At 47.8% G+C, this 19673-nt stretch overlaps 3 protein-coding genes across 3 annotated transcripts in view; all 3 read left to right on the forward strand.

Annotated features, from left to right (window-relative positions):
* Positions 1 to 19673, forward strand: part of LOC139450426 (acid ceramidase-like) — a 33448-nt gene that overhangs the window by 5996 nt on the left and 7779 nt on the right. Inside the window, exons 2-9 of the mRNA XM_071232120.1 lie at positions 1260 to 1303; positions 2314 to 2398; positions 12841 to 12930; positions 14212 to 14290; positions 14695 to 14769; positions 15151 to 15196; positions 16877 to 17021; positions 18034 to 18088. Of these exons, the coding sequence (XP_071088221.1) occupies positions 1260 to 1303; positions 2314 to 2398; positions 12841 to 12930; positions 14212 to 14290; positions 14695 to 14769; positions 15151 to 15196; positions 16877 to 17021; positions 18034 to 18088 (619 nt within the window). The remainder of the gene's footprint in view (positions 1 to 1259; positions 1304 to 2313; positions 2399 to 12840; positions 12931 to 14211; positions 14291 to 14694; positions 14770 to 15150; positions 15197 to 16876; positions 17022 to 18033; positions 18089 to 19673) is intronic.
* Positions 4632 to 5594, forward strand: LOC139450716 (uncharacterized). Its single transcript, XM_071232519.1, has one exon. It carries the CDS (start codon positions 4632 to 4634, stop codon positions 5544 to 5546), a length of 915 nt encoding a protein of 304 aa, XP_071088620.1. The 3' UTR covers positions 5547 to 5594.
* On the forward strand, positions 7773 to 8735 carry LOC139450715 (uncharacterized). The gene has a single exon (XM_071232518.1). It carries the CDS (start codon positions 7773 to 7775, stop codon positions 8685 to 8687), a length of 915 nt encoding a protein of 304 aa, XP_071088619.1. The 3' UTR covers positions 8688 to 8735.

Raw genomic sequence — 19673 nt, forward strand, 5'->3', positions numbered from 1 at the left:
GAAGGAAAGATTGTAAAAGGACGGAAAGATCGTAAATTCAAGTTCTGCAAATATACAAGTTGTGATAACATATTTACAATACACTGCTATTTACAATTGCATAATAAATTAAATCAGTACTTTATTACATCAATTAATAAATAAATAATTATTACAGTTACTAAAATTTAAATTAAGATGTTAAAAACAAGAAAACAAACATGAATATGGAAATAAATTTTATTCAAATTGAGCGAAATATAAGGACATACGGCAAACCGGCAAACTATAATTTGGATTGCAATCAGAAAATTATATTTAAAAAAAAAGAAAGAGATACGTCATGCCACTCACCTTTGTTGTTGTTGTGATTGCTCGTTCACCTGTAGGCTGCATTCTCATTCGTCGCACTGATAATCTGTTCAAACACAGAATCATTGTAAAACAGTTGGAAAAAATCAATAGCACGATACTTCACTCACCGTGTCAATATATATTCTTGAGTCCGGTCGCCTCTTCAAAATCCCTCATGTCTCCACTGTTGTGGTCCCTCTGCCACTCCCATTCTTGAAAGTTGGCGGGGGGGGGGGGGAGGCCACCTCGTGGAAACCGTCAAAATATTCCACAAAATATTCACGAAATTCCACCTCCCCTTCGCGTAAATTATTCAAATCAAACACATTATTATTCCCGATAGAGTCGTTGTTAGTCATCTGATCGCTATCCGAATCGTAGTTGGCCGCCATTACGCTAGATTTACGATTCAAGCGAGAAAAATACCTGTCGCGAAAACAGGTGACATCCGCGATTTTCGCACCAAAAGACAGGGAAATTCCAACGAATGACGTGTCAATCATGTGTAGATCTCGTTTCCATATTTAGAACGAGATTACACACGAGAAAGGAAGCAGAAAGAGCGATTTTGTAAACACGGTCGTGCCGCCCGATTTATCGGCAGCCGTGTGTGGGGCTTGGACAGTAGCCGCCCGATTTTTCAGGCAGCCGGGTACTGGGACACGGTTTATGCTGCCCGATAAATCGGGCAGTCAGGGCGAAAAGGTTAAACCCCATGCCACCTACCCCAGCTACTGTAACAGTGTTGTGTTTGTGTGACATCTGTAACAGGATGTTAAACCCCATGCCACCTCCCCCACCTGCTGTAACAGTGTTGTGTTTGTGTGACATCTGTAACAGGATGTTAACCCCCCCCCACACACACACACACACACACACACACACACACACACACCTGCTGTAACAGTGTTGCATTTCTGTTTCAGTACAATGAGAGCTGTGTACGGGGAACCTACCCTCCCTCACCTGAGTAAGAACGAGTCGGCAGACTTCTCATCAAGATAATCTACGTTGGAAAAAATTGAATATATTCCAGAATATAAGCAGGGATTCCTAATGTGTTTTGATTAATACAAAAAATCTCTAAGTTCTGGAATGTTTATTTAGGCCAGGTCAATGTTTTTCTTCTATAACACATTCTTTGTACTGAAATGGCTGTGACGTTAGATGGCAAATCAGGATACAAGTTTTTCCCACAATAACTTTCCAAACTACAAGTGATCCCCACTAGGCACTAGTCTCAGTTCGGAAAGCAGTGATTGGATTTGCAGAGACACAACAGTCATCCAATGACATTGTTATCACTTATGCAGACGGCAAGTGAAATTTACAGAGAGTTACTTCCCTTCCATTGAGAACTCTTCTGCTATTTAAGTGTTCTTGGCAAATTAATTTTGTTTTTTGAAACAATCAGGGAAAATCAGTTAGATGATCTGTAATGCAGGAAAACAATTGGTCTGTCCTAATTAAAGAGTAAAATTTGTCTGTTTTGTATTAGATGATGGTTTGGTCAGAATTACAGTTAGATATTGGTGGGAAAGCTCTTTCTGAGCTCATAATGATATTCATGCTTTTGCTAAGGGGAGTAGATCACATGCACTATCTATGTTGTCAACTAGATGCCAATGGGCGTACCTCTTCTCTGTAACATCTGGATGTCAAATGAGTCTCAGGTCAATGTTTATAACACATTATCAGGATTATGTGATAAGATTATGGCCTGTCATAAGTCATGATATTGTTATTGCTGATCATCAAGTGTATGTATAGAAGAGTGGGGGAGTTATAATGTTGGATGTAGGGATCCCCTTAATGGACAGTTGTTATCATTAGGGTTATGACAAGACCCCTTGACTTTAATGCTTGATTTTGAACACAAAGATAATTTAATGAATGTGATATGACAGTAAGATGACAAGAACTGCTTCACAATTACTGGCCTGAGAGCCATTTATTAGCTCTATGACCTTGCATTTCCAGAAAGAAGGTCAAAACCTATGTCGTTAACCTTGACCTTCCCCCAGAACAGAGGTGGACGCATGTTGTTGAAGACAAGGCAGTACAGGTAAAGGTTACTCTTAGCTCACCTGGGTATAGGTGCATTTAGTTAGCTCACATGAACTGTAGTTATCTCCCTTGAATTATTGTAAGCTTCACAGTATTATGGTTAATGTAGCTGCACTAAAGCTACTTTGACTGGACTATAGTTTGCTCAACTAAACTTTTGTTAGCTCAACTGAATTATGGTTAGCCAACCTGCACTTAAGCTACTACACCGGGTTTGTTAGGTCACCTGGGTTTTTGTTTGCTTCCTTCTATTTAGCTCATCTCGACTGTAGGTATGTGTGGATTATTATACAGCTTTTGTCATAATTTACATTTACTAGAAATTTGATTGAGTAATGTAATCTAGATTATTTTAGCCAATACAAAGTTTCAGCAGGTGGCCGGCCATATTATTGTGTAGAAACATGGCTGCCAAAGTGATCAGCATCTTCATCATAGCAGACAAGAGAAAAATTCAAAGTGAGATAGAATAATAAATATTGTGTTTCTTAACTAAATATTTGGTTATTTGACCCAATATTTACAACATATGTGTTGGACTTGTGTTGTAGCTATTCCTAATATATTCTGATGGGATACAGTCACAGATGTCTCCAATCTCTGGTTCCTCTTCAACTTTGTTTCATATATATTGTCCATGTCTCTGAAGCATGCTTTTCAAAAGGAACCAATTCGCAATATTATCTGGTGATTGTGCCGACCATAACGCTCCATTCATGTTGTTCTGTCATTTGTAATCCTCCATTATCAACCTGGAAGATGTACATTTGGTGGCAATAAAAGGATATGCTCAGATGCTGGTATTCAGCCCCAAGTCTGCAGCAACTGTCAGTAAAAATTCCTGATTTGAATTAAAAATTTCATATTTCTTCAGTCATTCACGGTAAATATTTCCAATTGTGAAAAGAATCACTCAGTTTCTCCCCGATTTGCCTGCCAAGGGGACATAGTTTGGAATTCTTGATAAATTCCTGCTTCTTATCGGACGGCATAATACTTTGTGTGTTTTTAAAAGTTTACATTTTCCATTAATGTATGTAATAACATGGCCCCCAAGGTATGATGTATGCTGTGATCCTTTGTTAGTTTTTTCTAGGTGTATTCAAGCAGTCGTGAAAAAGAATACGATAACCTTTTGTTTCTCCATGCTGATGAGTGTGTTGTAATCAAGTTGTTCTTTAATTACATTAAGTAATACGTTACCACTGTTATACCGAGGCTGTTGTCTCCCACAACTGCTGCTATAGCGAAATCTACCACAGAGATCTCAATTACCTCATGCAGCACGTGCGTAGCCACCTAGCTGCCATGTGACACCCTTCACTCTTGTCTCTTTCGTCTGCTAAGCAAGACGTGTTTTCTCCTGCTGAAGCGTTCCTGAAGATTTGGTGATATTTATTATAGTTTATTCTCTAATAAACTGTGCTTTTATGGGGCGTTGCGGTAGCTCCGCTTGGTTATAATTTTCCCGCCAAACGGAAAATTTTTCCCGCCCTTTTTTTCTATATACTTGCGGGGTTCGCGTATGCACGTTGTGTTTTACGTTTCCCCTGTTCTTGTATGTTTTGGGGGTAACATCACTTATTTCTTTAATAAAAGTTATATGTGTATGTTATATGTTCACATTGCTCGTTTATTTTCTTGTGAAAATGCTCGTTTGTGAATCATTGTGGTGCGTGCGTTGTAACCATGTTTTGTTCTTTGTTTATAGCAAACAATCAATGTCTGACATGTATATGTCCCCAGTATCCACCCCCTCTACCCCTGCTCCTCGGAGTTGTGGGGTGTGCAGAAAGTTTTTGTCGTCCCGGGATCCCCACGATCGTTGCCCGCGGTGCAGGGTTCCTTGCGGGGACACCCGGTGCACCCTGTGCGAAGGTCTGGGGCCTGCGGAGTTTGAGCGGTACCGGCTGTACGTACAGTCCGTCTCCACCCCTGTGGTGGCCGGTTCGTCCGGTCGGGGTCCCCGTGCGGGTACCACCTCCTCGGCTGCGGCGGATCCCCTTGCGGCCCTCGGGCTGTCTGGGGATTCCGTCGCCGCATTGTTGTCGAAACTTGTGGACTCCAAGCTGGCGGCCTTATCGCAAGATAGGCCGCTGGCTGTTCCGTCCCCGGCCTCTTCGGTGGCCGCGGGTTCGGACGCGGGGTCCACCGGTACGGCGGCGGCTGCCGTGGTTACCGGTCCTTCCCCCGAACCGTTGCTTCCGCTATCGGTTAAGGACCGCGTGGCCATGGTGTATGACCTCTTCGAGGACATGCCAAAGCCCCTGCCGCTACCGCGGGGAATCCACGGTTCGGTGGGTTCCTCCGAGGTATACGACGAGACGTTCGACAAGGCTTTCCCGGCATCAACCTTGCTGCGCGGGATTAAGCCTTCTTTGGAGAAGGCCTTCACGGCTGCCTCCGGTCGGGGTCTCCCGTTACCTCCCCCGTCGTGGAGAAAAGGGTCTTTCCCAGTACATGACCTTGCCTTTCCCGAGGCTGGTCCTTCTGCGGAAGCCCATGTGGAGCGTTTGGGGGTCCGTGCCCCACCGGTTGCCACGGTACCACAAGGTACCTTGCAACAGCTGGACACCCTCGCTCGACACTCCATGCTGGCATTGTCTCACGGAGACACATACCTGGCTGCAGCGGCCAGTCTGGTCGAAGGTTCTCCTACGGACCGAGACCAGCGCATTTACAACTGCTTGCTCGGTTTGAATGCTTCCCTGGAGTACGTTGCCGGGGCTTCGGCCTTTGTTTCCGGCACGTGCCATTTTCTTCGGCGCCAGTCGTATCTGGCTGCTTCAGGGTTGGACGCTGCCAATCAGGAGGTGCTCCTTTCGCAGCCTTGGTCTGCTCGGACCCTGTTTAATAACAAGATCCCTGGGGTTCTGAAGGAACAACAGGCCGCTGTGTCTGCCGATGCCTCTCGGCACACACTGGATCTTGTGGGGTCCTTGCATAGGCGCCTGGGTGCCGCTCCGAAGCGGAGCGCGCCCCAGGATGCTGCGTCCGGCAGGCCTAAGGGGTCGGGTCCTTCTTCCTCCGGGAAGAAGCCCCGCTCTGAGGGCTCCGGTAAGGGTTCTCAGCAGCCCTTTCGCGGGAAGAAGGGGAACTGGGGGAAGCCCAAGTCGTCTAAGGACGGCAAGGGCCCCTCCAGGTGACTCTCATTGGAGGGGTTCGTATGCCGACAGCGCCAACTTCGGTTGGCCCGTAGGCGAACCCGAGTCACTTGGCCCTGGACAGTTGCGCCTGCCGCAGCCTGTCCGGCCCCCCTCTCTGTCCCCAGTGGGAGCCAGACTCCAGACTTATTGGGAGAATTGGGAACAAGTGTTCGACGACCTGTGGGTGGTCAACACGATTCGGTACGGCTATCGGCTCGATCTCAAAGCGAATCCGCCGCTCACCGTTGCCCCGTCGGCAGGTTTCTATTCGGAAACCGATCTTCCCTTCCTCGCCGATGCCATCGGCAGGTTGGTGGAGAAGAGGGCAGTTCGGGAGTTAGCTCTACCAGAAATAACACCGGGGTTTTACTCCAGGATATTTCTCGTTCCCAAGAAGGACAGTGCCGAACTCAGAATGATTCACAACTTGAAATCGTTCAACGAGTTCTACCTGCGCAAGCCGCCCAAGTTCAGAATGTTGAGCTTGACGGACCTGAAAGCACTGATCATGCCGGCCGACTGGCTAGCTTCGATCGACCTGAAGGATGCTTATCTGCATGTTCCGATTCACTCGGATCATCACAAGTATCTCAGGTTTGTCTTTCAAGGCAGGCACTACGAGTGGGTTGTACTCCCATTCGGTCTTTCATCCGCTCCCTGGCTGTTCACCCGGTTAACCACCCCCATAGTGGGGTTCCTCCACCGGAGGGGTGTCCGGTACTTCGCGTACCTGGACGACTCGCTAGTAGCAAATCGAATGACGGACACCCTGTCACGCCATCTCGTTTTCGCACGTCGGCTCTTGGAGCAATTGGGGTGGATTGTCAATCTCCCCAAGAGCGAGTTAACCCCTTCTCAGAACTTGCAGTTCATCGGAGGTCGGTTCAACACGGTGTCCCATCGCCTATTTGTCCCCCCAGACCGGTGGCACAAAATTCAGGCGATGATTGCCAAAGTCTTAGCGGTGCAACAGACTGTTCACTTTTGGGAACAGCTGTTAGGGCTACTTGTATCAGCCCAGGACTGCACCGAACGGGGTCGTCTCCAACTCCGCCCGCTGTATGCTGTGATCCTTTGTTAGTTTTTTCTAGGTGTATTCAAGCAGTCGTGAAAAAGAATACGATAACCTTTTGTTTCTCCATGCTGATGAGTGTGTTGTAATCAAGTTGTTCTTTAATTACATTAAGTAATACGTTACCACTGTTATACCGAGGCTGTTGTCTCCCACAACTGCTGCTATAGCGAAATCTACCACAGAGATCTCAATTACCTCATGCAGCACGTGCGTAGCCACCTAGCTGCCATGTGACACCCTTCACTCTTGTCTCTTTCGTCTGCTAAGCAAGACGTGTTTTCTCCTGCTGAAGCGTTCCTGAAGATTTGGTGATATTTATTATAGTTTATTCTCTAATAAACTGTGCTTTTATGGGGCGTTGCGGTAGCTCCGCTTGGTTATAATTTTCCCGCCAAACGGAAAATTTTTCCCGCCCTTTTTTTCTATATACTTGCGGGGTTCGCGTATGCACGTTGTGTTTTACGTTTCCCCTGTTCTTGTATGTTTTGGGGGTAACATCACTTATTTCTTTAATAAAAGTTATATGTGTATGTTATATGTTCACATTGCTCGTTTATTTTCTTGTGAAAATGCTCGTTTGTGAATCATTGTGGTGCGTGCGTTGTAACCATGTTTTGTTCTTTGTTTATAGCAAACAATCAATGTCTGACATGTATATGTCCCCAGTATCCACCCCCTCTACCCCTGCTCCTCGGAGTTGTGGGGTGTGCAGAAAGTTTTTGTCGTCCCGGGATCCCCACGATCGTTGCCCGCGGTGCAGGGTTCCTTGCGGGGACACCCGGTGCACCCTGTGCGAAGGTCTGGGGCCTGCGGAGTTTGAGCGGTACCGGCTGTACGTACAGTCCGTCTCCACCCCTGTGGTGGCCGGTTCGTCCGGTCGGGGTCCCCGTGCGGGTACCACCTCCTCGGCTGCGGCGGATCCCCTTGCGGCCCTCGGGCTGTCTGGGGATTCCGTCGCCGCATTGTTGTCGAAACTTGTGGACTCCAAGCTGGCGGCCTTATCGCAAGATAGGCCGCTGGCTGTTCCGTCCCCGGCCTCTTCGGTGGCCGCGGGTTCGGACGCGGGGTCCACCGGTACGGCGGCGGCTGCCGTGGTTACCGGTCCTTCCCCCGAACCGTTGCTTCCGCTATCGGTTAAGGACCGCGTGGCCATGGTGTATGACCTCTTCGAGGACATGCCAAAGCCCCTGCCGCTACCGCGGGGAATCCACGGTTCGGTGGGTTCCTCCGAGGTATACGACGAGACGTTCGACAAGGCTTTCCCGGCATCAACCTTGCTGCGCGGGATTAAGCCTTCTTTGGAGAAGGCCTTCACGGCTGCCTCCGGTCGGGGTCTCCCGTTACCTCCCCCGTCGTGGAGAAAAGGGTCTTTCCCAGTACATGACCTTGCCTTTCCCGAGGCTGGTCCTTCTGCGGAAGCCCATGTGGAGCGTTTGGGGGTCCGTGCCCCACCGGTTGCCACGGTACCACAAGGTACCTTGCAACAGCTGGACACCCTCGCTCGACACTCCATGCTGGCATTGTCTCACGGAGACACATACCTGGCTGCAGCGGCCAGTCTGGTCGAAGGTTCTCCTACGGACCGAGACCAGCGCATTTACAACTGCTTGCTCGGTTTGAATGCTTCCCTGGAGTACGTTGCCGGGGCTTCGGCCTTTGTTTCCGGCACGTGCCATTTTCTTCGGCGCCAGTCGTATCTGGCTGCTTCAGGGTTGGACGCTGCCAATCAGGAGGTGCTCCTTTCGCAGCCTTGGTCTGCTCGGACCCTGTTTAATAACAAGATCCCTGGGGTTCTGAAGGAACAACAGGCCGCTGTGTCTGCCGATGCCTCTCGGCACACACTGGATCTTGTGGGGTCCTTGCATAGGCGCCTGGGTGCCGCTCCGAAGCGGAGCGCGCCCCAGGATGCTGCGTCCGGCAGGCCTAAGGGGTCGGGTCCTTCTTCCTCCGGGAAGAAGCCCCGCTCTGAGGGCTCCGGTAAGGGTTCTCAGCAGCCCTTTCGCGGGAAGAAGGGGAACTGGGGGAAGCCCAAGTCGTCTAAGGACGGCAAGGGCCCCTCCAGGTGACTCTCATTGGAGGGGTTCGTATGCCGACAGCGCCAACTTCGGTTGGCCCGTAGGCGAACCCGAGTCACTTGGCCCTGGACAGTTGCGCCTGCCGCAGCCTGTCCGGCCCCCCTCTCTGTCCCCAGTGGGAGCCAGACTCCAGACTTATTGGGAGAATTGGGAACAAGTGTTCGACGACCTGTGGGTGGTCAACACGATTCGGTACGGCTATCGGCTCGATCTCAAAGCGAATCCGCCGCTCACCGTTGCCCCGTCGGCAGGTTTCTATTCGGAAACCGATCTTCCCTTCCTCGCCGATGCCATCGGCAGGTTGGTGGAGAAGAGGGCAGTTCGGGAGTTAGCTCTACCAGAAATAACACCGGGGTTTTACTCCAGGATATTTCTCGTTCCCAAGAAGGACAGTGCCGAACTCAGAATGATTCACAACTTGAAATCGTTCAACGAGTTCTACCTGCGCAAGCCGCCCAAGTTCAGAATGTTGAGCTTGACGGACCTGAAAGCACTGATCATGCCGGCCGACTGGCTAGCTTCGATCGACCTGAAGGATGCTTATCTGCATGTTCCGATTCACTCGGATCATCACAAGTATCTCAGGTTTGTCTTTCAAGGCAGGCACTACGAGTGGGTTGTACTCCCATTCGGTCTTTCATCCGCTCCCTGGCTGTTCACCCGGTTAACCACCCCCATAGTGGGGTTCCTCCACCGGAGGGGTGTCCGGTACTTCGCGTACCTGGACGACTCGCTAGTAGCAAATCGAATGACGGACACCCTGTCACGCCATCTCGTTTTCGCACGTCGGCTCTTGGAGCAATTGGGGTGGATTGTCAATCTCCCCAAGAGCGAGTTAACCCCTTCTCAGAACTTGCAGTTCATCGGAGGTCGGTTCAACACGGTGTCCCATCGCCTATTTGTCCCCCCAGACCGGTGGCACAAAATTCAGGCGATGATTGCCAAAGTCTTAGCGGTGCAACAGACTGTTCACTTTTGGGAACAGCTGTTAGGGCTACTTGTATCAGCCCAGGACTGCACCGAACGGGGTCGTCTCCAACTCCGCCCGCTGCAACGGTTTTTAATCCAGTTGTTAGCAACGGAGGTGAACAGTGCGACCGTCGCCCTCCCGGATCGGCTCCGACCGCATCTGGAGTGGTGGACGCTCCCTTACAATGTCTTATCAGGAGTCTCTATGCGGCCCTACCGGGCCACGTTGAACCTGTATACAGACGCCTCTCTAGTGGGCTGGGGCGCCCATCTAGAGGGGGAGGTGAGCTCGGGGCTGTGGTGCGTAGACGAACTAGGTCTTCACATCAATTGTCTCGAGTTCAAGGCAGTGATCAACGCAGTCAATCACTGGAAGCATCGTCTCGTCGACGCCCGGCTCATGCTGGCGACCGACAACACGACGGTAGTGTCCTATGTGAACAAGCTGGGGGGAACCCACAGTCACTCGCTACTCGATCTCACGTTCGAGTTTTACGCTCTGGTGGACAGTGTCCCGTGCCAGATACGCGCCCGTCACATCCCAGGTGTGCGGAACGTACTGGCCGATGCTCTATCGAGGCCTCAGGATCCGAGCCCCACAGAGTGGATGCTGAACCCAGTAGTGTTTCAGTGGCTGTGCGAACGTTTGGGTCGTCCGATGGTCGACCTGTTCGCAACACGGTTCAACAATCAACTCCCGTTGTTTGTATCACCAGTCCCGGACCCGAGGGCCATCGATCACGATGCTCTCGCGTTAGACTGGACGGGCTTGGACGCTTATGCTTACCCGCCGACAGCGTTGATACCACACATTCTAAGCCGGCTTCGAGGAGTTCGCTGTCGAATGTTACTGATCGCGCCCATGTGGCCGAACAGATCGTGGTACCCCGACTTGCTGACCCAGGTCACGCAGTCGCCACTCCCACTGCCTGTGAGACCGGATCTCCTGATCCACCCTCACACCCGTCAGCTTCATCCAAACGCAGGGCAGTTCAATCTGCACGCGTGGATGTTGTCACCGAGCGTCTGAGGAGTAAAGGTTTTTCTCGCCGGGCGTCTCGGGCATACGTTAGTATGCATCGTGATTCTACCCAGAAGGTGTATAATGCACGTTGGGTTATTTTCACGAAGTGGTGTTGTAAACATCACATTCATTCGCCAGATAAGGTATCTGTGCAGGATATTGCTCGTTTCATGTCTCACTTGCGAGAGACCCGGAAACTCTCCGGGGGTTCCATTGCCAACTATGTTTCGTCCGTTGCTACGGTACGGGACGTTGCTATGGGTACCAGTCTCTCCAAAGAGCCGGTGATACGGGGTATTATCAAGGGTTTCAAACAGCACGATCTTAAGAAGGGCCGCCTTCGGGCACCGGCCTGGGATCTTTCCCTAGTGTTGCAATCACTTACGGAAGCTCCGTATGAACCCTTGCATAGTGCTTCGTTCCGGCATGTGACTTGGAAAACAGCATTTCTCCTCTCCTTTGCCACGGCGGCACGTGTATCCGAAATTCATGCACTCGATGTCGCCAAGGTACGATTCGATAGGGGTGACGAAGGAGCGGTCCGCCTGGGCCTGCTCATGGGCTTCGTCGCCAAGAATCAGAGAGTCGGGCAAACGGAGAGAGAATTCACTGTAAGATCCCTCAAAGAAATCTTACATCCTGCTGATACTGAGGACAGAGCGCTGTGTCCGGTTAGGGCCCTTAAGTATTATCTTAAGGCTTCGAATGAACGTAGACAAGGGCGTGACCGTCTGTTCATATCGTGTAACCCTAATCGCACGGTTGACATAACTCGCAACTCGATTGCGTTGTGGCTTCGTTCTGTCATCAATCTGGCGTACCGGTCTCGGGGGTTACCGGTAGCGGGGTCAAACCCGCACGAGATCAGGGCGCTAGCGGCAACATTTGCCCTACACTCGAATATCTCTGTTCACAGAATATTACGAGGTTGTTACTGGCGTTCTGACTCGGTTTTTGCCAATCATTACCTCAGAAAGGTTTCTGATGAAGACGTGGAGGGGGTGCACCGTCTTGGGCCGCTGATCGCGGCACAAGCGGTCATCTAGGGGGTGTGTCCAGCGCAATTCCAAACTCCGCAGTCGTCAGTCCTTGCACGGTGGTCAATCTGGGTCGTCTCCAATGTTCCCACGCCGTGGGTACAGGAGTGGGGGTCCAGCAAACCAGCGCACTCACACCACAGGTGAGGCGGCTTTTTGTGTGTTTTATCCTTATTTGTATTTTGACAATTATTCCTTTAATTGTCTGTCGTGTATTCCAACCTTGTGATACATGCTTACGAATACTGGAATTAGGTCACGCGCCTAATGCATACTTTAAGTAGGCTTGCTCTGGGATATACGGTCTGAAGGAAATTAATTTCCCTCTTTTCGACTGTTTAACCTGATCTAAGATTAAGCTCACGCGGATACAGTGTTCTCATCCGCTGCGGCGATGAAATACCTATCCAGTGGGGCCGTTTGGAGTCACCAATCGTTTTGGCAATGACGATTGAGCCTTACGGTATGCGCTTGACAGTGCTTTGGTATTCCTATAGGGTAACGCCTAGCTAGGTGCATGCGCATCGAGTGCTTCCGCCTTGGTGTTTACTTCCGCTGGTCGGAAGGAACGCTAGCAGTCAGGATTCGGGTTGTAGGTGCTCCCCACCGCCTACTGTGGTAGTCAGCCTCGGTATAACAGTGGTAACGTATTACTTAATGTAATTTGTAGAATTTTCCTATTCGGAATATTCTATAAGTAATACGTTACCACTGGGCTGCTGCCCGCCCGTCCGTCCCCCCGAGCACTTGCTCTCGCAGGAGACAAGAGTGAAGGGTGTCACATGGCAGCTAGGTGGCTACGCACGTGCTGCATGAGGTAATTGAGATCTCTGTGGTAGATTTCGCTATAGCAGCAGTTGTGGGAGACAACAGCCTCGGTATAACAGTGGTAACGTATTACTTATAGAATATTCCGAATAGGAAAATTCTACAAATCTTGAAGTAATATGCTGTTCTGTAAACTCATTACAAATCCAGATAAAAATGTGATTACAAAACTAGTAATGACAAAAACCCAGTCCAATTCTCTGTGTAAGTCTCCAACTGCGATACCCTCGTAGAGAACCAGGAGATGACATTGTAACTTCTCATTACATGTGTGTTTACTCCTCAGATAAGGAATATCCTTGCAGAGTTTAAGAAATATGCCTTGGATTGGTCGCCGAAGGCACAGGGCGTCATTGACTGGGTAGACAAAAACTTCGTAAGTTACAATCCTTCTGGATGACCAGTGCCCGACAGTTGTGTATTTTTTAGTGCAATTAATTCTTCACGGACTTGGGGTATTTGCAGTCATGTGATCCTTCGGTCTGAGCATGTGACATATTCGAGAATATTCTTTAACAAATCAAAATGGTATGCTGCTCCTGACCAGTTTTATATTGAAAGATGCACACCTTTTGATATTTTGAAAAATGAACTTACTGACAGAAGTGTGTGACTATGATGATCTTTGAGAACTGAGTATATTTTTTATTAAGTAACAGTAGCAACTTGGTCTGTCTCATTTTGTGTTTTATTTATCAGGAATTCAAGCAGCCCATAAAATACTTTACTTTTCTTCTTAAAATACATGGTTGGGTTAATGTATCTTTAAGGCAATGGCTTTTAGAGGGCCTTAGTGAAGCTGTGCATCTATTCTCAGTGTAAACAAGGCATTCACAGTCATCTGTCTTCAAGATTTGATCAGTAGATTATTATCCGTGATGATTGTTTTTCCTTTTCCCCGTGATGATCATTATTCCTTTTCCCCGTGATGATTGTTATTCCTTTTCCCCGTGATGATTGTTATTCCTTTTCCCCGTGATGATTGTTATTCCTTTTCCCGTGATGATTGTTATTCCTTTTCCCCGTGATGATTGTTATTCCTTTTCCCCATGATGATTGTTATTCCTTTTCCCCTTGATGATTGTTATTCCTTTTCCCCGTGATGATTGTTATTCCTTTTCCCTGTGATGATTGTTATTCCTTTTCCCTGTGATGATTGTTATTCCTTTTCCCCTTGATGATTGTTATTCCTTTTCCCCGTGATGATTGTTATTCCTTTTCCCCATGATGATTGTTATTCCTTTTCCCCGTGATGATTGTTATTCCTTTTCCCCGTGATGATCGTTATTCCTTTTCCCCGTATTGATTGTTATTCCTTTTCCCCTTGATGATTGTTATTCCTTTTCCCCTTGATGATCATTATTCCTTTTCCCCATGAGGATTGATATATTCCTTTTCCCTGAGATGATCGTTATTCCTTTTCCCCTTGATGATTGTTATTCCTTTTCCCCGTGATGGTTGTTATTCCTTTTCCCCGTGATGATCGTTATTCCCTGCGATGATTGTTATTCCTTTTCCCCGTGATGATTGTTATTCCCCATGTTGATTGTTATTCCTTTTCCCCCGTGATGATTATTATTCCCTGTGATAATTATTATTCACTGCAAGGATTGTTAAACTTTTCCCCCTGTTGATGGTTGTCTCACGACTGTTGCAGCCCACGTTTGACAAGACGCTGCCATACCCATTCCCCGGGGAGATGACGGGCATCTCTAAGGCATCGGGGCTGAAACTTGGTACTCACTTAGACTTTTTGTGTCTTGTTGGTTCTGTGTTTGCGAGATATTAAATATACAGGGGAAAAAAATTACTTCTGGACAAAAAAAATTCAAGAACAACTATATTTCTGACTCTTGAAAACTTTCATCCCAAGCGTTCAAACAAGGGGCCATTTGCACACAGCACTCCTAATGCTGCAACTTTGGTAAGTCTATGTTAAAGCTACAATCGTCGTAGCGCTACAGTCACTGTGTTCAAAGGGGCCCAGTTTGGGCAAGTTTTGATTAACACTCATCAGTAGGCCAGCAATATCACAGCTTTCCTATACCAGATATGCCTTGATTTCAATAGTAGGTGTACAAGTTGACATTGATGAGAATGTCGGTAACCATGGTAACCTGTATTCTAATCTCCATGTCAGGGGAGGTCGTGCTGTACAATCTGTTCTACGAGTTCTTCACAGTCTGCACCTCCATCGTGGCCGAGGACCCCACAGGTACGTGGCTGGCGGTCTGCCCACACAACAGATTCCAGACTCTTTGATAGGAGACACCTTGATGTTAGCATTCACCAAGTATCATAGCACTGTGATTGTCTTTGACATGATAGGACCAACATTTCAGACCAGATGCTAAACCTAGACGTGGATCCTGGAATTGGAAAGTTTTGGGGTGGTTTACATTTTAAATTCAGTGTATGTTTGAAACTTTATGAGGACTGACCCTTTGTTGATTAGTTTGAATATTAGTTATTATAGTTTTATGGTGATCAACTTCTTTGTTAATTTAATGATGTGTAGCCCTGCTACTGAGACATGTATCAATTTGTGACAACTGACATCGCTAATGACGCTGTACATCGCTGGGTTGTTTTATAGGGAAGTTATTCCATGCCCGGAACCTGGACTTCGGCTTGTTCTTAGGGTGAGTATCGTTCCTGTCTGTGAGAGGAGGTGTTCAGCCTGTTCTTAGGGTGAGTGTCGTTCCTGTCTGTGAGTGGAGGTGTTTGGCCTGTTCTTGGGGTGAGTGTCGTTCCTGTCTGTGAGTGGAGGTGTTTGGCCTGTTCTTAGGGTGAGTGTCGTTCCTGTCTGTGAGTGGAGGTGTTTGGCCTGTTCTTAGGGTGAGTGTCGTTCCTGTCTGTGAGAGGAGGTGTTCGGCCTGTTCTTAGGGTGAGTATCGTTCCTGTCTGTGAGAGGAGGTGTTCAGCCTGTTCTTAGGGTGAGTGTCGTTCCTGTCTGTGAGTGGAGGTGTTTGGCCTGTTCTTGGGGTGAGTGTCGTTCCTGTCTGTGAGAGGAGGTGTTCGGCCTGTTCTTAGGGTGAGTGTCGTTCCTGTCTGTGAGTGGAGGTGTTCGGCCTGTTCTTGGGGTGAGTGTTGTTCCTGTCTGTGAGAGGAGGTGTTCGGCCTGTTCTCAGGGTGAGTGTTGTTCCTGTCTGTGAGAGGAGGTGTTCGGCCTGTTCTCAGGGTGAGTGTCGTTCCTGTCTGTGAGAGGCGGTGTTCGGCCTGTTCTCAGGGTGAGTGTTGTTCCTGTCTGTGAGTGGAGGTGTTCGGCCTGTCCTCAGGGTGAGTGTTGTTCCTGTCTGTGAGAGGAGGTGTTCGGCCTGTTCTTGGGGTGAGTGTTGTTCCTGTCTGTGAGAGGAGGTGTTCGGCCTGTTCTTGGGGTGAGTGTTGTTCCTGTCTGTGAGAGGCGGTGTTCGGCCTGTTCTTAGGGTGAGTGTCGTTCCTGTCTGTGAGAGGAGGTGTTCGGCCTGTTCTTAGGGTGAGTGTCGTTCCTGTCTGTGAGAGGAGGTGTTCGGCCTGTTCTTAGGGTGAGTGTCGTTCCTGTCTGTGAGTGGAGGTGTTCGGCCTGTTCTTAGGGTGAGTGTCGTTCCTGTCTGTGAGTGGAGGTGTTCGGCCTGTTCTTGGGGTGAGTGTCGTTCCTGTCTGTGAGAGGAGGTGTTCGGCCTGTCCTCAGGGTGAGTGTCGTTCCTGTCTGTGAGAGGAGGTGTTCGGCCTGTCCTCAGGGTGAGTGTCGTTCCTGTCTGTGAGAGGTGGTGTGTGGGGACGTCCATGTGGAGTGAAAGAGGTTCAACATGGTGAAGGTGTCCGCACATTCAGATCCGAGAGCATGCCTAGCCGAGTTGATGAGATTTTCCCAGACTCATTATTTGTTTGACTATAGTTTGGTGTTCAGTACTGTAGCAGAAAATGATCATCTAGAATCGGCCTAGAAATAATTACAGTAAACTACGGTTATAATGAACTCTAAGGATCACTAATTTTAATTTATTATACACTGTTATAACCGTAGTTCGTTATAAGCATATATACAGCAAATATACAGCAAACTGATGGGATCAAAACACATTTCATAATATCCGTCAGTTCGTTATAAGCGTGTTCGTTATAAACATAGTTTACAGTAATAAAAAAACATGCTGACCTTGTGTACAATGAGACCTCTCTACCCCAGACCCTGGTTATCTGGAAACCTTACATCCCCTGGACAGATACCTGTATTAGTTAAGATCATAACAATATACCAATGACTGGATAAACTGGACAGTGTCACTGGGAATGGTAGCGTCCTGATTAACAGGGTTTCACTGTTTGTCCTCCCCTCCCAGCTGGGACATCAAGAACAATACGTGGGACATCTCCGAGTTCCTGCGCCCGCTCATCGTCAACATCGAGTACACCCGCGGCGGCAAGACCCTCTTCAAGGGCGTCCACTTCGCTGGCTATGTTGGAATCCTCACCGCCGTCAAGCCTGTGAGTTATCCACAGACTTTGAATGTCAAACTTTTGTCACACCCTGACTGCGTCGGACATTGCTCATAATATCAACCCTTAATTTGTCTGGCCCAGACTTCATTATTTACTGGCCACAGTTAGGGGACCACTTATATGAGGGGCTACTTGTATGTTGCTTACTTTGTATTTGCATCAGAATGCTTTGCAGAGCATTATGACATCATCAGTTGCTATGGCCATGATGACATCACAATCAAATGACGTCACTAGTCCCTGGCACTGAGTCTGGTTAACTATACTTAATTAGACACAAGACACAAGACACTGGTTAATACCTTTAACAAACTGAGAAAGATGGGAGCAGGATTTTTGAAGATAAATAGAATCTCACTCTCATGTCTTATATTTTTTTATGTCTAATGCTGACAATCATGAAATTAATGCGCGATGAAAATAATGCGAGCACCCCAAAAAGCATTATGTATCACATGATTAATGGGAGACACCTTACTCCCGAAAAGGTGTCTTGTTCAGACGATAATACTACTAAAAGCATGATAAAGTACAAAAAAAACACACAGTGGATTGCTATTGGGGTGAACACTTCTCTCATCTGACATCTTACAAGATGACGTTTTCCTTGAAACAACACATCGTACTCCAAAGCAGCACACATGAGTTTTTGAGTAAGTGGAAACGCAATCAGTCACGGTCTGCTCATTTGTGAAGTTGAAAAATGAGTAATCGCGAATGAAAAGTGAATTTTGATGGCGAAATGCGTAATAAAAATGCAGCATTTTATTAATACAAGCTACTAATGGCCACATTTTTCACATTAATGTCATGGTTTGCAGTACATCAACACTCTTTGATAAAAGTTTAAAACTCCTCCGCAAGCCTCACAGTTTTACACTTTTTTCGAGTCCTATAGATCTACTTGATATGAAAGGACTCTGGGAGGGATTGTCTGTATGTTCCTATGTGATGTCCAAACCTGTTTGTCTATAATTGTTTCCTTTCTCTACTTCAGACCCTGTTTACACTGTCTATGGATGAGAGGTTTAATGCTGATGGTGGATTTATTGGTAGGGAAATAATCAATCTGTCCCTCAATCTGACGTAATTTTCTATTGACAATATGTCTACACAAACTGAACACATCATGTTAACAATGCTGAGTATTCATATACAACATAAACTACATAAGATGCGACCGCTTCCGTGGTCTAGTGGTAGAGCGGAAGGTCCGGGGTTCGATCCCTGGCTGCGTCATACCAAAAGAAGTTAAAAGATGGTACTTGCTGTTGCCCTGTCTGGCACTGGGCATTAAGGGGCTAAAACAAGGACTGGTTGGCTGGGAATCGGTATACAGTATCTGAGTGGGGTATTCATGTTAAACTGCGGCATGGTATCTCAGTGAGCTAGCACTATAAATCGGCATCAATCCGGACTAGTACAAGTGCATACATGAACGCTCATCTTGGATACAGACTGAAATGTTTACAGGCCGCCGTGATATGGCCTGATACAGATTTGATTGTTTACAGGCCGCCATGATATGGCCTGATACAGATTTGATTGTTTACAGGCCGCCATGATATGGCCTGATACAGATTTGATTGTTTACAGGCCGCCATGATATGGCCTGATACAGATTCGATTGTTTACAGCCCGCCATGATATGGCCTGATACAGACTCGGAATATTTACAGGCCGTTGTGATATGGCGTGATACAGGCTCAATTGTTAACAGGCCGCCGTGATATGGCCTGATACAGACTTGATTGTTTACAGGCCACCGTGATATGGCCTGATACAGACTTGATTGTTTACAGGCCGCCGTGATATGGCGTGATACAGACTTGATTGTTTACAGGCCGTCGTGATATGGCGTGATACAGACTCGATTGTTTACAGGCCGCCATGATATGGCCTGATACAGACTTGATTGTTTACAGGCCGCCGTGATATGGCTTGATACAGACTTGATTGTTTACAGGCCGCCGTGATATGGCTTGATACAGACTTTATTGTTTACAGGCCGCTGTGATATGGCCTGATACAGACTTGATTGTTTACAGGCTGCCGTGATATGGCCTGATACAGACTTGATTGTTTACAGGCCGCCGTGATATGGCTTGATACAGACTTGATTGTTTACAGGCCACCGTGATATGGCTTGATACAGACTTGATTGTTAACAGGCCGCCGTGATATGGCTTGATACAGACTTGATTGTTTACAGGCCGCCGTGATATGGCCTAATACAGGCTCAATTGTTAACAGGCCGCCGTGATATGGCTTGATACAGACTTGATTGTTTACAGGCCGCCGTGTTATGGCCTAATACAGGCTCAATTGTTAACAGGCCGCCGTGATATGGCCTGATACAGACTTGATTGTTTACAGGCCACTGTGATATGGCCTGATACAGACTTGATTGTTTACAGGCGGCCGTGATATGGCTTGATACAGACTTGATTGTTTACAGGCTGTCGTGATATGGCGTGATACAGACTTGATTGTTTACAGGCCGTCGTGATATGGCGTGATACAGACTCGATTGTTTACAGGCCGCCATGATATGGCCTGATACAGACTTGATTGTTTACAGGCCGCCGTGATATGGCTTGATACAGACTTGATTGTTTACAGGCCGCCTTGATATGG

This window comes from Haliotis cracherodii, unplaced genomic scaffold (assembly GCF_022045235.1).
Source record: "Haliotis cracherodii isolate W230 unplaced genomic scaffold, xgHalCrac1.p SCAF_8, whole genome shotgun sequence".
NCBI lineage: Eukaryota > Metazoa > Mollusca > Gastropoda > Lepetellida > Haliotidae > Haliotis > Haliotis cracherodii.

What these genes read in the sequence shown, in the direction of transcription:
- LOC139450715 (XM_071232518.1), top strand. Translation starts at nt 7,773, where the DNA reads ATGGTGTATGACCTCTTCGAGGACATGCCAAAGCCCCTGCCGCTACCG.
- LOC139450716 (XM_071232519.1), top strand. Translation starts at nt 4,632, where the DNA reads ATGGTGTATGACCTCTTCGAGGACATGCCAAAGCCCCTGCCGCTACCG.